The following is a 14,835-nucleotide window of genomic DNA, read 5'->3' as shown; positions in this document are numbered from 1 at the left end:
AAAATGCATCATTCGTGAACCAAAGATGTTGAAAATAATTTAACACTAAGCACCACTTTACAAGGCTCGATCGACGACCAACGCATTACCTGGGTAATGCTGAAGCTGATGTTTCACTTCATGAACAGTGCCAAATTCAGTACACTGAACATGGCTGATGCAGTGATGGGAAATCCCCTTAAACGCTGAAAGGATGTTATGACAAAGATATCGCTTTCATCTGATGGCAAACTTTTTTCCACAAATATATGACTAGACCTGAAGAAGGAAGGTAATCTTGCATGCTTAGACGATCTCTCTGTCTCTCTCTCTCTCATATGCTAATCTACTGATGTATAAAAGAGCCAGTTATGATTTTTAATTTACTGCAAATTCAATACACATGCACTAAAACAAGACAGCCTCAAAAGAAAAAAAGGTAGGTTATAGAGAATGTGAAGTTGACGTCACGCCACCTAGAGTTCAGGGAAACTGCTTTGTTTATCCGCCATTTTGAGAGGATCGCGCTGCCGTTCCGTTATTGAGTTCAGGGCAGTATTTTGATTTTCTGTTATGATTGTTGAAAATGTCAGCACTGTTTGTCTTTCATTCTGCATCGAGATTTGATTTCTAAAGGGGCGAAAACGCTTAACGTGCAAGTAAACAAATGCATTAATATTCTGGCCTCATCTGCATGTCTTTTTAGCATCACTGCCTTACTACGTTAAACCAGCATTTTAAAATGCTACAAAACTGTTCACAAACTTCCAGGGATTTAATTCTAGTTGTCATTTAATGAAATTTATATAAGAGTGCTTGTGTCTGTCTGCTGAATATTACTATTGTGGCTCTAATAACTGAATAATACAATAACAATTGTGCTTCATTTGTGTTTCAGTAATATGCATATTTTAATCAATGTACTTTAAGCAGTCAGCAAGACGGTAAATTTGATGTTGACAATAACACCGGTCCAGGGGACCCACTTGTAATGTCTGTCTTATCTGTCACACACGGCTCAGTTTGTGAAGCTGATGATGAATCAGGTGCCCAGGACTGAAGTTCAGAGCCACTGCTTTAACATGTTCAGTATCCACGTGCAGTATATACATTTGTACATTTAAAACAACTTAAGAAATCTGCAGTACCCTCTTGGACCCCCAGTAGAAAAAAATGGATCCAAACTAAGAATCCACTTATACGTCTTTATATTTAACTTATACATACTTGCTGTACGTTTAAAGAAAGGAAGGTCATTTGCAATTCCATGGAAATCATCTCGAGGTTACACTATCCAAGTTATCCAAATATAGTAGTTTTACCATTTTCTTAGATTTTCTTCTACCACTGTATTATAGTTCGAGCTCGACCTGGTCTAACTTGCTACTCTAAATCGGATTTGTGCTCGCTGAAGAGTGGCACACTGAGAGGGAACATCAGGATGAGTGAATCATGCGGTTCTCCACATCCTTGACTCCTTCCCCACCCTTTCCAAGCTATACACCAGTAACGTTACTCAATCTTATTTTTAAGCGCTCCCAAACACAGAGAGGGGCTGTTTCACAGCTTGTAGGAGCAAGTGATTGAGTGGACTGGGACAAAGTTGATTTGCATCCACATATGCAAAAAAAAAAGGAAGCAGGTAAAGTGAGGTAATTGGTCAGACAGATGATTTACTGAGCGCGAGGATGCGCGCACTGACAGATTCGAAGCGTAATTACTGTGAGACATTAAAGAGGCGCGCGCTCGTGTTGCTTTTACGTCGATGAGGTGTAAATGTAAAGCTTGTGTGCATGTGTGAGTCCTGGCGGCGCAGTCAATATATCTCTCGTTGAAAATAAACACAAGCTCTGGCGGAACTTGCAGAACTTTTTGCCCCACTAAAGTAGGACATAATGCCTGTTCGACGGGGACACGTTGCGCCTCAGAACACCTTCCTGGACACCATCATTAGGAAGTTCGAGGGTCAAAGTAAGTGAATGACTTTTGTTTGTTTGCTTGTTTCGTTAAATGAACACTGAATATGTTGTTAAGATGTTTATGATGATGATTATTTTTCACAATTTTAATAATTTCATTATCGTTATACGTTTTTTAGACTTTTATGATAATTTTACGATGATGATGGTTATTATTATTATTAAATGTTCTTTTTGATCATTTGAATGTGTGATAACTGGGAGAAACTGTCCATTAGTAGTAACTATAGAATTCACAGCACCAATATAGGAGATGGACATTATTTACATTTTTATTTCAATAAACAGAATTTTGATGTAAATGTATTCAACACATACATGTATGATATTATATATATATATATATATATATATATATATGAGATTGTGTGAAGTTTTGTTCTGTGAAAAGTGTCTTAACAACTGTGACATTAATAATAACTTGATTTTAATAATTTATTTAATTGTGGTGCATATTACTGTAAGTTTCTTTTAACTTAGGTAAAACAGACATGCTTTCATTCACAATGGGAGCTTGTTTTTTGTTTCTACAAGAATGTGATTTATGAGTGTCTTGCATCTCTTTACCTCAACAGATCGCAAATTCATCATCGCCAATGCTCGAGTTGAAAACTGCGCCATTATCTTCTGCAATGATGGTTTTTGCAGCATGTGCGGCTACACACGTGCAGAGGTCATGCAGAAGCCGTGTACCTGCAGTTTTCTGTATGGACCGCATACTGGACGACCAGCGGTGGCACAGATGGCCAAAGCCTTACTGGGCTCTGAAGAAAGGAAAGTGGAGATCTCCCTATATAGGAAAGATGGTGAGTTTCTGGAGGTGTTTCTTATATTTGTATATTTAAACATTCATTTTGTAGGTGTCATTACAGTGACACTTTAAAAAACTGACCTAGAAGCATAACATGACCACAAACAATTTCATGCACTTGTATTCATTTGATAGATGTTTGTGAGTGACTTGCAACCTTGCACTCGTTGTATTTCTTTGGACCCACTAATACTTACTCCCTAAACATTGTTACATTGTCTTTTCTGCTGAAACCTTCTTTGACATTTGATGTGTCCCTTGATGATTGATCTTGGAGTTTAGCCACTCTTGTGGCAGTCTCTCTTACCCATGCCATTCTTTATTATGGATACTCAACTGAAAGATGAGGATTACAGTACAAGGGTTATTCTAATTATTTCTATTTCTGTCCTCTCCTATTTAAAGATAGCATTTCTGGATGATGTATTGATTTCCAGGACAGCTGGTTGTTTGAGAATAGGAACAATAGTCATAGAAGACATAATTGCAAAGTACAATTTCTCACTATCCAGATCAATTCCCAGTGCTATATGCTAGTAATCCAAATGGTTCCATAAGGGCGTCATAACATTGTGTCCTCTAGTGGTGCTCAGGGCAGAGGACAATGCATACAGTGCGGATTTGAGTCTACGATACTAACAAGTCAGCAACTTATCAACATCCATGAGCAACCAGAAAATGCTCCTGTATGACTAATGTAAAGGGAAGAATATGCTAACATGTTAACAGAGTGGATAAATGTACACATAATCCATCCTAGGGTTTAGGCAGCATGTCCGAGCACAGGGTATTTTTCCACTGATCTGGATGTTCGGAATACTTCTCAGTGTGACCCTTTGTAACCTAACCACCCTAAATTTCTCAGGTGTGCTCAGGCTACATTTAGTAGTTCCTAAATATGAGAATACGCTCAGTTTTTTGACTTCCTTTTGCTGTCGTCTACATTTCATTACAGTATGTTATTGGTGACAGTATATATATATATATATATATATATATATACAATCATGGTTTTGTCATGGGGTCTGTGGGTGTTGTGTCACTGTAACCTACATGTCAAATCCATCACCTTATGCTTATCAGGATTGTAATTGGACGGCATGTTCAGTATGTGTATCAGAATACAGTAGCAATATAAATATAAGCTATTGTTGGTGTTCAGATGCCATGTTTGAAAGTTTAAGCATGTTTTATGAAGGATGTGTAAAATGCATTATGTGAAATTCTTGTACATTTCCAGTACAGATGAGGTTGATGACGGTTACCAGAGCTTTATTGTAATAGCTATTTTTCAGACCGTTTGTTTGTTTGGATTTGTGCTGAGGCTTATGGACATATTGACAGCATTTAAAATGTAAAATATTAATGTATGCTGCAGAAATGTAAAAACTTTTCTTTTAAATTAAATCATAAATATATTAATGTAGTTACATTTTACAGTTTTAAGCCCTAAAAAACATAATAGGCAGATAAGTGCAGAATAAATCATTTTAGTTAAAATGTATAAATATAAATACTAATAAATGTATAATATATAATAATAAATATAAATACTATAAAGATTTTTTTCTAAATTAAATGAGGTCTTTTTCTGCCACAGAGCTAACTGACTTTATAAGACCAGAAATGCAATCCAGTAATAGAATGAATTGATTTTATAATCATTTTAGTGTGCATATGTCAATTAATTTGTAGCCACAGCAAATAAAATAAAAATCTAATTATTAAGTAATGATTAAATGTTGGCAGAATTGTCATTTAATATTTTAAAATTGTATAAAGTGCATCCAGTGTAAAGTGACGAAGTCTGTCTAAAAGCGTGAAATGCGCCAACAGAAATCACACAGACCAGAATTAAATTGTTATAATGTTCAAACAGATATGTTAAATGTAATGGCATTTAGCATATTTAATTAATTTAATAGATTTAAATACAATGAAATCAATCAAATTAAATCTTCAATTAAGTGAAATAGATTTGAAAACATTTGTAGCTCTCTAAAGTTGTGCATACATAAAATATTTATTTACATTTTATGAAAATGTATGTTCAATGTCTATGCAAATGTACGAAAATGTGTGTCAGTAGCACAGTTTGCATATAAATACATACGATTACTGATGAAATCATGGCTTCTCCTATTTGTCAGTGGGATCAATTGTCACCCATAAAAATACAAACATACATTTAATTTATAATTGACCTCAATAAAATACTCCAAAAGATATTTCATGCAAATAATACACAAAGAAAAAATGGATCAGCCTTCAACATTCAGCAACATTCAGTGTAAATGGTATTGGAAGAGATGTGCTTGTGTATCAATCAAAACCCTAAGAATTATTAATCAGTAGGCCTTTGCACCGAGATTTTTTAGTTACTCTAAACCATGAATACAACTAAGATGTGTTATAAATGTGTAGGTGGCTATAGTCCAGAGGGTCATTTATTACTGAAAACTAATGTGAGGTAATGAAGGTGTCATGGTCAGTAATAACGTTCTGCAGTCTGGAGAGGACTACTGGAAGTCTCTGCACAAATTACCTGCTGGAAGGACACACAAAAAGCTCCTCCGAGGGAACTTTGAAGGATAATGATGCTTCAGCGAAATTCTGCAATACACAGGAAGGCCGTGGGGTGCATTCAAAACCTTTTAGGGATGTACAAAAATGTATTTCTGATTAGAAAATTAGTATAATCAGCATAAATTATTTTGTTTTATGAACCTAAGGAAATAGTGGCTTCTCATTATGTTACCCAGTGCACCAATGCCCATTTTCCTGTAAAGGCGAAGATCCTTGCCTCTTAAGAGTCCTTGGGAAGGACTTTGAAAGCAAAGCGTGGAACTAATGGTGGTTGCACCAGTAATCCTCCAACAAAAGAGCAATTCCAATTAGTGACTGTCCAACCCTCTTTAAAGCCTGTTGGTCCTCTGAGGTTTATCTATGAGGAAATGATTGTGAAATGTATAAAGCATAGCAAATGATCACTTAATGATGACCCCTGAGGCAGATTATGCTCTTGCAGTAAATGATCTGGGGATGACTTTTAATAGGAACTCCCCATTTCAAAAAAAAAAATTTTCTTCACCTTAATGAGATAAACAGAGCCTCATTAGTTTGAGCTTTATGTTTGATGGAAAATAATGGTATTATTCTTTTCTTTTTAAGGAATACTTTACCCAAACTGAAAATTCTGTAATTTGTTGCTTGCCTTCATGCAACAATAGTTATTTATAGTGGAATAACCAAGCTTCTCTTTCCAATAATAAAACCTGTTCCTCGCATAATCTATTGTATGACTTCAGAAAATTCTGAAATACTTTTCATGATGCTTTTTGTCCTTTTTGGAGCTTGACAGTCTATGAACCCATTTATTTTCATTAAAGGAATTGTTCACCCAAAAATGAAAACTTGCCGATAATATGTCAAATTTAGTGTTACATTGCTTGCTCACCGATGGATCATCCGAAGAGCTGATGAAAAAACATGACAAGTAACCCACTCCATTAATTAAAATTTCAGTTGTTCAAGTGTCTTGTAAAAATAAAATGTGTGTTTTTATAAAACAAATTTATCATTAAGACGTTTATAACTTCAAACAGTTTATTCCAGCTAAAATGAGTCCATAATATTTCTTTTTCCAGTAACAAGTAATCTCGTCTGAATCGTCTGGATAAAAATATGCACAAATCAAGCACCATCTACAAGTGAACAAAGACCAAAACGCTTATAAACAAATGCCGGTGGATTTTGATATAAGCGGACAACAGGGGATGGACTTTTTGCATAGAGGAAGCATTATTAAGGATTAGGGACTCGTATTTTGCTCAGAAGTGAATGTTTAAAGTTAAAATGCCTTATTGTTACATATATAAACACAGCTTTTTACTTCTCAAAATATTAACTAATGCCCTGGAGTTGTGGGGATTGTGATTGTGATGTTTGTATCAGTTTTTGTACTCTCATTCTAACGGCACCCATTCACTGCAGAGGATCCATAGGTGAGCAAGTGATGTAATGTAAAATTTCTCCAGATCTGTTCTGTCTTTGGATGACATGAGGGAGAGCAAATTTTCATTTTTGGGTGAACTATTCCTTTAAAAAGGTAAAATAAAGAATCTAAGTATTGTAACATGAATAGTTTAAGACAACAACTGTCACTTTAATAGGTGGACAAAGTATTTCCAGCATAGTTCGCCCATCTTCTCTGGACTGTCTTATAAGTATAAATTACTTTTTAATTAGTATTTTTAATAACAATACAGAAAATATAAGTAGGCACTGAATAATAAAAGATTCTAAAACATGACCCAATTATGAGCGTAACAAGGAAAGATCCAATGGAAGACCTCTGATCAACAGATAAGACCGAGGATGACCCTGCTCATCAGTCTCCATATTCTGGTAATTGCCTCCTCAGCTATAATTAGACAGAGTAATGACTGAAACCATCTCTGGGAGTTAATTATTTAAATGTCCGTTCTTCATCCCTGAACACTCATAGGAGAGTCTAGTCAGGAAGCCCTCCTCAGTGTTCATCAGAGTTTGGAGTTGTCAGATGCTGATAGACCTTATGCATTTATTAGTTTGTATGTTGTTAACCTGGTTTTGCAGATGGTATCACCATAAGATCACCAAAGTTAGAGTCAAACTTGATGAATACTTTACAAGTGACAGAAAATGATCAAATACATTTAATCTTTATGTTAATAGATCATCTGCTATACAATCATCTTCTAGTCCAATTCTGTTTTAATTGTTTAATGTTAGTTATTATATATTTATTTTGCTCCTAAAAGAACATTGTATTTAAACCTTTTGTTTGTCCACTGACTTATTGACAATTTTGTTTTTAGTTTATTTATTTACAGGGGCAATGCACATTAATAAACAAATGTAAACGTGCCAGAATTAGCCCAAAAGGCTATTTTTCATCTGTAGACCTTTGACAGAATGTTAAAAGGTCACCCTAAAAACAGAGACAGAGCATCACACATATACATATTGTTTATTTTATTACATGCCACAGGTTCAAAATGTGTTTCACTGCTCAAATTTCGAGGCTTGTAGTTGGTGTTTTCCTAAGAGGAGTCGCAAATACGCCAGCAGTTCAGCTCAAACCTCAGGCTATTATCTAAATTTGCATGCTATTTGTTTTATGATATTCAAAACCTACTAGTAAATCGAGAGGATAGCAGGCACGAGGACACATTCTGGTGATACAGAGCTGCCTGCTACATCTTGCTTACTTTATTGCAGCAGGTATTCTCAAGAATAAATACTTAGCCACCATGCAAACAATAAAGCTAAAATGATAGAGTTTTGCACATTTCTGAAGTAATTTGTATGCAACTCATGCACATAGTTACGTATGCCGCTCAGCCACTGTGTATTTATTAAGTATTCTAGCTAATTTGATAGTGCTTTCTGCTGAAAGTAAGAGTGTAGTATTTATTGTACCATATTTAATCCATTCTGTAGAATTTTTGCAGTTACATTTTGTTTATTTTGGCTCATTTGATAGTGCTTTCAGAAACAAATACTAGAATGTGACTAATGCTAGAACCCATGTTAGAGCCATAAAGAACACTAAGAACATTTGTAATATTTTTCTATATTATTGTTATATTCTGTATTTTAAGAGTGATTGTTATTTGATATATGATATACGTATGCATAAGCAACCGTTGATAGTTTGAAGAAGAAGAAAGAGACTTTGTGTTAGACAGTCTCTTGACCATTATTTGAAACATATCTAATTTGAAGCTTGAAAAAAGTGTAAATAATTCTTAACTTTGATTTTTGGTTTTTGTTGTATCCTGGAAAATGGAAAGTAAACTGTTACACTGCAAGTTTTTGGTTTTATGCATCAAATCCTTTGTGCCAGTCTCCATGTAAATGGGGGAATAGATTGCCATTACAACCCACTTTGAGAGCTTGAGAAATTTTAAAATATAATTATGAAAAAATATGATAATTCTATAATTATTTTGGATATAGTCTTAACATAATGGATATGTTATACTCTTAAAAGTAAAGGTTCTTTATTGTTATCAATGGTTCAGTGAAGTGCTGTTAAACCATATAGAACTTCTCTACTGCACACGTGACAGTGGAAAAAGGTTCTACAGGTTATCAGAATGTGATAAATCAAGGCCACAAAAAGGATTTTAAACTGATCAGTTAGTATTTTTATACTATAACCAACACTTGCAGGAAAAACTTGTTTTCTCATCGCACTGGTTGGTTTTCTGGAATATCTAGCCGAAACCACAGGATGAAATTGATACAGTGCATCTAAACCTAACAAGAGGATGTGGTGGAGAGGAGGAAGAGAAAGATGAGGGGGTGTGTCACAGGCTTTAGAGCCACTAAATCCCATTATTAATTTCAGTTTTCTATGGTGCTTATGTTCTTATGAAAACAATACAATTTCCTCTGGTGGCATTAACCTCCCTCGTCCTAATAGCCGCCTCTGTCCTTGGTACTGGAAAAAGTCCAAATCCGATTTAGTTTGTTAGGTTTGCAAATGAAAGCTTGCCTTTTTCATGGATGTAAACAGACATACCTTGACATTTACAAATTAGACTGTGAGATTCATTTGGGAATATGTGCGGGAATCTCTTGAAAGGCTTGCTTTTACAAATTAGATTGTCAGTGGCCAAGTCACACCCTTTTGTTTTTCACTAACAGTGTTATTTCTTCAGAAATTTGGATATAAAATGCCTTTATGGTGCATTTAGCATGTATAATAACACATCAGTATTTCTGCTTGCCTGTAATCGTCTGATACCTTTTACCCTCTGAAAATTATGACGCAGAAGATGCCGGTGTTAAGCAGCAGATGGTCATGCTCTTCGTGACTGTGTTTTACAGAAGCAGATGCTGCTGGTATGAATGAAATGATTTACAGAGGAATAGAGGAGTGTGTTTCACTCTATAATCCCTGAGAGATGGCATCATGTTCCCGGTTCCATTGTTGTCCTGTCTGCCCTTGAGTTCATCTCACTGTGAAGCACTCCTGGCCATCAATACTGGCCCATCAAACTGGAACAGAGAGGGGCTGATTGGTTTGGCATTGTGAGAGAACAGGAACCACAGTGCCAATGTGGGATGGCTATCAGTTGTCACAGTGAACAGTCGGGGCTCAGGACATCTGCCAAGCTGGTTATCGCAGACCTTAACACAGACCTTTGCCGCGCTCATTGATTGTAATAGCATTTGAGGTGGACCGGTTGTGAATGATAATAAACCCACTTAAATGGTTAAATCCTGTCTGCATCAACTATGTGTTTGCGGTTTAATGGGGATCTTTTGTTGTAGGCTGCCCACTAGTGGTGACAGAATGTGTCAAGAGATGTTGAGTGAACATTATTGGAAAAGTTGAGATTTCTCCCCTTTTCGCAGGTGTGTGTTTGCCGTGCTTTGTGGATGTGGTTCCAGTTAAGAATGAGGATGGTTTAGTCATCATGTTTATCCTGAATTTTGAGCTGGCAGATCAGCAGGACAGACCCCTCGACAGCTCACCAGCCAGAGAGATCCACAAACACAAAAACACCATCTCATGGCTCTCTAAAGGTACTCAGATGGGACTGACAAATTTGATTCATTATATTACAGTACATTATATTGAATTTGTATTTTAGTTCTGGTGTTGGTTCATTATGTTTGTAATTATGGTCAGGAATTTTTTGTGTTGCACAATTAATTCATGTACTTTAGTAGAAGTAGCTTGCAACTCCTAAGAATGTATGTTTAAACTTGAGACTGATCACTATTCATTTTTGTATGATCTGAAAATGACAAACCAGTTTTTCATTGTTTTTAGAATACAGTATAGCATAATATTATAAATCTTATGAAGATGCATTATTTTAATTAGAACAACAAGAACGCCAACAATTTTACAAGACTTACTACATCATTGTATTTCTCTATCTCTCATTCTGTTTATCGTTGTCTGTTTATTGATGTGTTTCATTATTCAGAATGACTGGCCCTTACTTAAAGTTGAATAATATATGTAAACAATGGGTTGGTTACTTGTCCTGTAAGCACAATTGTTTCCTGTTACACACACTGTTGCGTAATGGAATTGTTGATATTTAACGATATTTATTGGTTGACTTAGTTTTGAAGAACTGATTAGTTTCAATAAAGTGGAAAAATAACATAAATATTGTCGTAATCATAATCAAATTTATGCTTTTAAGAGTCAATAATTCACTAGCAAAGCATCTATAATGTAACATTTATATGCTGCTTGTCAAACGTTTTATGTTGCCAGATTACACGCCTATTTTTAAATGACTGTCAATAAAGATGCTTTCAGGCTGTTATGCATAATGTAGCAATTATCTGACAAAGACCTAACTTCCTTACTCTTTGGTATTTCTTCAGCAAAAAGACAGCATCTCAGGTTGCCTCTGCCTTTGCTGCACTCCCTGAGTGGCAGTAAACAGTCTGTGAATGAAGATTCTGAAAGAGGGTACACTCAGCCGATGCCCCATATGGGCCATGAGTCAGTAGCCCTGGACAAATTGCTCTCCCTGCCTGAGCGCTCTGCACTGGGAGGATCTCAGCTGTTTTTCTGGGAAGATAAGGCACAGATTGAGCCTGAAAGTGAGCCAAGGCCATCAGAAGCATCCCCTCCCCTTCCTCAGGGCTTCTCTCAGCCCTCCACTCGTCTGCACAACCTCGTCTCAGAGGAATCTCCGTCCAGCTGCAGCATGACACACAGCCGCTCCTGCGAGAGTCTGTGTGGCATGCGGCCCTCACCCTCCACCAATGACTTCAACTGGGACAGGAAGCTGCCCGTCAGACCCAGTAGCACAGGTAATGGCACAACCAGTTGGTAGTATTCTAACTTGTGTTGCGAAGAAAAGAGTTATAAGAGAATAGCATGAACATGGATTACAGTCCAGTAAACAGTTTAATGGTCACTATGCAAAAAATGTGACCCCTGAACAGTTGCAACTGACCAATAAGAATGAAGTATTCCAGAGAGACGTGTGATAATTGAAAACGAATGCAAAGTAATAGAAAATGAGATTAATTAGATCTTTGTTTTATTTTCTTCTAGGTGCCATGCACCGCAAAGCCAGCTTGCATAATGCTACTTCCGACTCGGATCTCATTCGGCTCCGGACCTCAGCTCAGGGCCCCCGAATATCACACACCTTAATAGATATGAAGCCAGACCCCTTAATAGCTGTTCCACCGGGTGAGATTGACATCATTGCCCCCTGCAAACTAATAGACCGGACCCATAATGTGACAGAAAAAGTCACTCAGGTGAGTGCTACATTGTGGGGACCAAATGTTCCCACAAGGATAGTAAAACCTAAAATTTTGGACATTGTTGGACCTGGCGTACAGTCCCCACGGGGGAAAAAAAAATATTAAAAATGGTAAATGATGTTTATCTGAAAGTGTCACAATGCAAACAGCTTTTCTGTAAGGGGTAGGTTTAGGGTTAGGGGATAGAAAATATTGTTTGGTCAGTATTAAAATAATAGAAGTCTATGGAAAGTGTGTGTGTAATATAATATACACACGTGGTCAGAATTGTTGGTACACTTGGTAAATATGATCAAAGAAGGCTGTGAAAATAAATGTGCATTGTTAATCCTTTTGATCTTTTATTTAAAAAAAATCACAAAAATCTAAGCTTTCGTTGGAGAATAAGAATTTAAAACGGGGGGAAATATCATTATGAAATAAAAAATTTTTTTTCTCAAATACATGTTGGACACAGTTACTGGTACCCCTAGAAATTCTTATGTGTAAAATATATCTGAAATATATTGCCATTCATATTCACAATTTTGAGCACACCAGCATGATTATGAACATGAAATCATCCAGCCATGGCTTCTTGTTTCGCAGAAATATAAATAGGAGGGAAAACAAAGGCCAAATTCCAAATTAATCACCCATCACAATGAGAAAAACCAAAGAATATATTTCTGATGTGCAGCAAAAGATCATTGAGCTTCACAAATTAGAAAGTGACTTTAAGAAAAAAGCTAGAGCAGTGAAAATTCCCATTTCCACCATCAGGGCAATAATTAAGAATTTCCAATCAACATAAAATGTTATGAATCTGGAAGAGGACATGTCTATATCGTCCTAATGCACGGTGAGAAGGAGAGTTTGAGTGGCCAAAGACTCTTCAAGGAACACAGCTGGAGAATTGCAGAAAAAGGTTGAGTGTTGGGGTCAGAAAACGGCATAAAAAAATGATCAAACAGCACTTTCATCACCACATGTTGTTTGGGAGGGCTTCAAGAAAAAAAATCAAGGAAAGAAAATGCTTTCATCAAAAAAAACAATCTCCAGCATATTCAGTTGTCAGACACGACTGGAACGTCTATGGTCAGATGTAACTAAAAATTTTGCTTTTTAGCAGCAAACATTCAAGATTGGTTTGGTGAACACGGGGATAAAAAATAAATAATTAAGCAGCAACTGTTTTCAACATTGATAGTGATAATAAACAAATCAGCATATAATGATTTCTGAAACATCGATCCATCACAGGAATGACATATTAATACTTATGATTTAAATTGTCACAATATTTCCTAATAATACTGTTTTTACTGTATTTTTCAAATAAATGCAGTCTTGGTGAGGATAAAATCAATCAAATCAAAAATCTTACAGACTCCACAATTGTAAATACACACACACAGATATATATATATATATATATATATATATATATACTTGGCCAAGCTGACGTTTATCAATAAGAATGCAAAAAAATCAGCTGATTAATTAGCCTGACTGATATATAGGTCTGTCACTGCATAGGTCAATGTTATTTCACCCTCCCTTATATGATGGTGTAGATTATGCAGTGGACTTTTGCTGGTTTTTTTTTATCCAGTTGGTGGCAGTACAAAACAGCTTTTATGTAATACATATGGATGTAGCATTGGTCATTTAGGTGGGATTTTAAACTGTGGTCTGAGGGCATTCTCCACAGCAATGTAAAAAACTGTAGTTAATGCAGATGCAGTTCATTCATGCAATCTTTTATAACTATCCCACGGGAATATCTCTTACCTGGGGTTAATGCAGCATCCCGGTCAGGGTCATATAGGTGACAGCTGCACATGGCTGGCTGAACAGACACTTATCCTCCATGAAGGGCATTCCAACAGAGCGCAGAGGGAATGAGGTCATGCCTAAGGTCACATGGCACATGCCGCGAGGTGTCCTTTCATTTTCAGCTGAGTTATCTGGATGCCCCATGACAGAAAGATCTATATCTCCACAACTGAGTAGCCATTAGCACTCATGTGGATGTGTGTTCAGAGATGCTTAGTCATTTGTCACTGTTTAGAGTAGTGCCCTGTTGACATAATCAGTAGTTTCACATTTTTAGGTTTTAATTTACTTTAATTGAAGTTTATACATCCATGACATATCTAAATATAATTCAAAATTAACTGTTTTTATTGTAGTATTAGAGTTCTTTTTTTTTTTTTTTTGATCAAGTTTAAAAAGATTTTAGTGTGTATAGCGTAATCATAAATGTATGCATCATTAAGATTTTAATACGTTTAAATCAAATTGCTCAAAAGATTACACTTTTTTTTTTTTTTTTTTTTTTTCAAAAAAGTTGTTCTTTTGAGCACCAAAATTAGCCTTTAATAATGCTTTCTAAACTATAATGTAACACTGAAGACTGGAGTAATGGCTTTTTTATATCTGTATAACTATTTCAATAGAAAACAGTTATTTAAAATAATAATAATATTTCACAATAGTACTGTTTTTAATGTTATTTTTACCAATAAATGAAGCCTTGGTGACTTCTTTCAAAAATCTTACAATCCCAAACTTTTGAACAGCAGTGTATCTGTATTTATTTATTATTTGAATAAAATAAATTAGTTCAGCACTTATTTTTCAGCGCAGACAATATTTTTGTTTCTTGTAAGGAAGGTGATTTCACTAAGTTGTGTTTTGCATAGGTGACTTGCAGCTGCAGTAGTTGTGAATTGCTGATGTGTGCCAGAGGAACATCTGACTCTCTTTAACAGGGATTTA

At 35.8% G+C, this 14,835-nt stretch overlaps 1 protein-coding gene across 1 annotated transcript; it reads left to right on the top strand.

Annotated features, from left to right (window-relative positions):
* The first annotated feature begins 1,641 nt into the window (after nucleotides 1–1,641).
* On the top strand, nucleotides 1,642–13,060 carry LOC306846326 (voltage-gated inwardly rectifying potassium channel KCNH2-like). The gene is made up of 5 exons (XM_079379628.1): nucleotides 1,642–1,950; nucleotides 2,534–2,764; nucleotides 10,180–10,350; nucleotides 11,173–11,607; nucleotides 11,855–13,060. Exons 1-5 carry the CDS (start codon nucleotides 1,875–1,877, stop codon nucleotides 12,175–12,177), a joined length of 1,236 nt encoding a protein of 411 aa, XP_079235754.1. The 5' UTR covers nucleotides 1,642–1,874; the 3' UTR covers nucleotides 12,178–13,060.
* The last annotated feature ends 1,775 nt before the right edge of the window (nucleotides 13,061–14,835 follow it).

Source organism: Barbus barbus (genome assembly GCF_936440315.1).
Source record: "Barbus barbus genome assembly, chromosome: 26".
In the NCBI taxonomy this organism is placed as follows: domain Eukaryota; kingdom Metazoa; phylum Chordata; class Actinopteri; order Cypriniformes; family Cyprinidae; genus Barbus; species Barbus barbus.
This window is presented reverse-complemented; position numbering and strand designations above follow the sequence as displayed.

Coding starts and splice junctions, on each gene's coding strand:
- LOC306846326 (XM_079379628.1), top strand. CDS start 1,875: ATGCCTGTTCGACGGGGACACGTTGCGCCTCAGAACACCTTCCTGGAC. Junction 2,765..10,179: donor CTCCCTATATAGGAAAGATG/GTGAGTTTCTGG, acceptor CCCTTTTCGCAG/GTGTGTGTTTGCCGTGCTTT. Junction 11,608..11,854: donor CGTCAGACCCAGTAGCACAG/GTAATGGCACAA, acceptor ATTTTCTTCTAG/GTGCCATGCACCGCAAAGCC.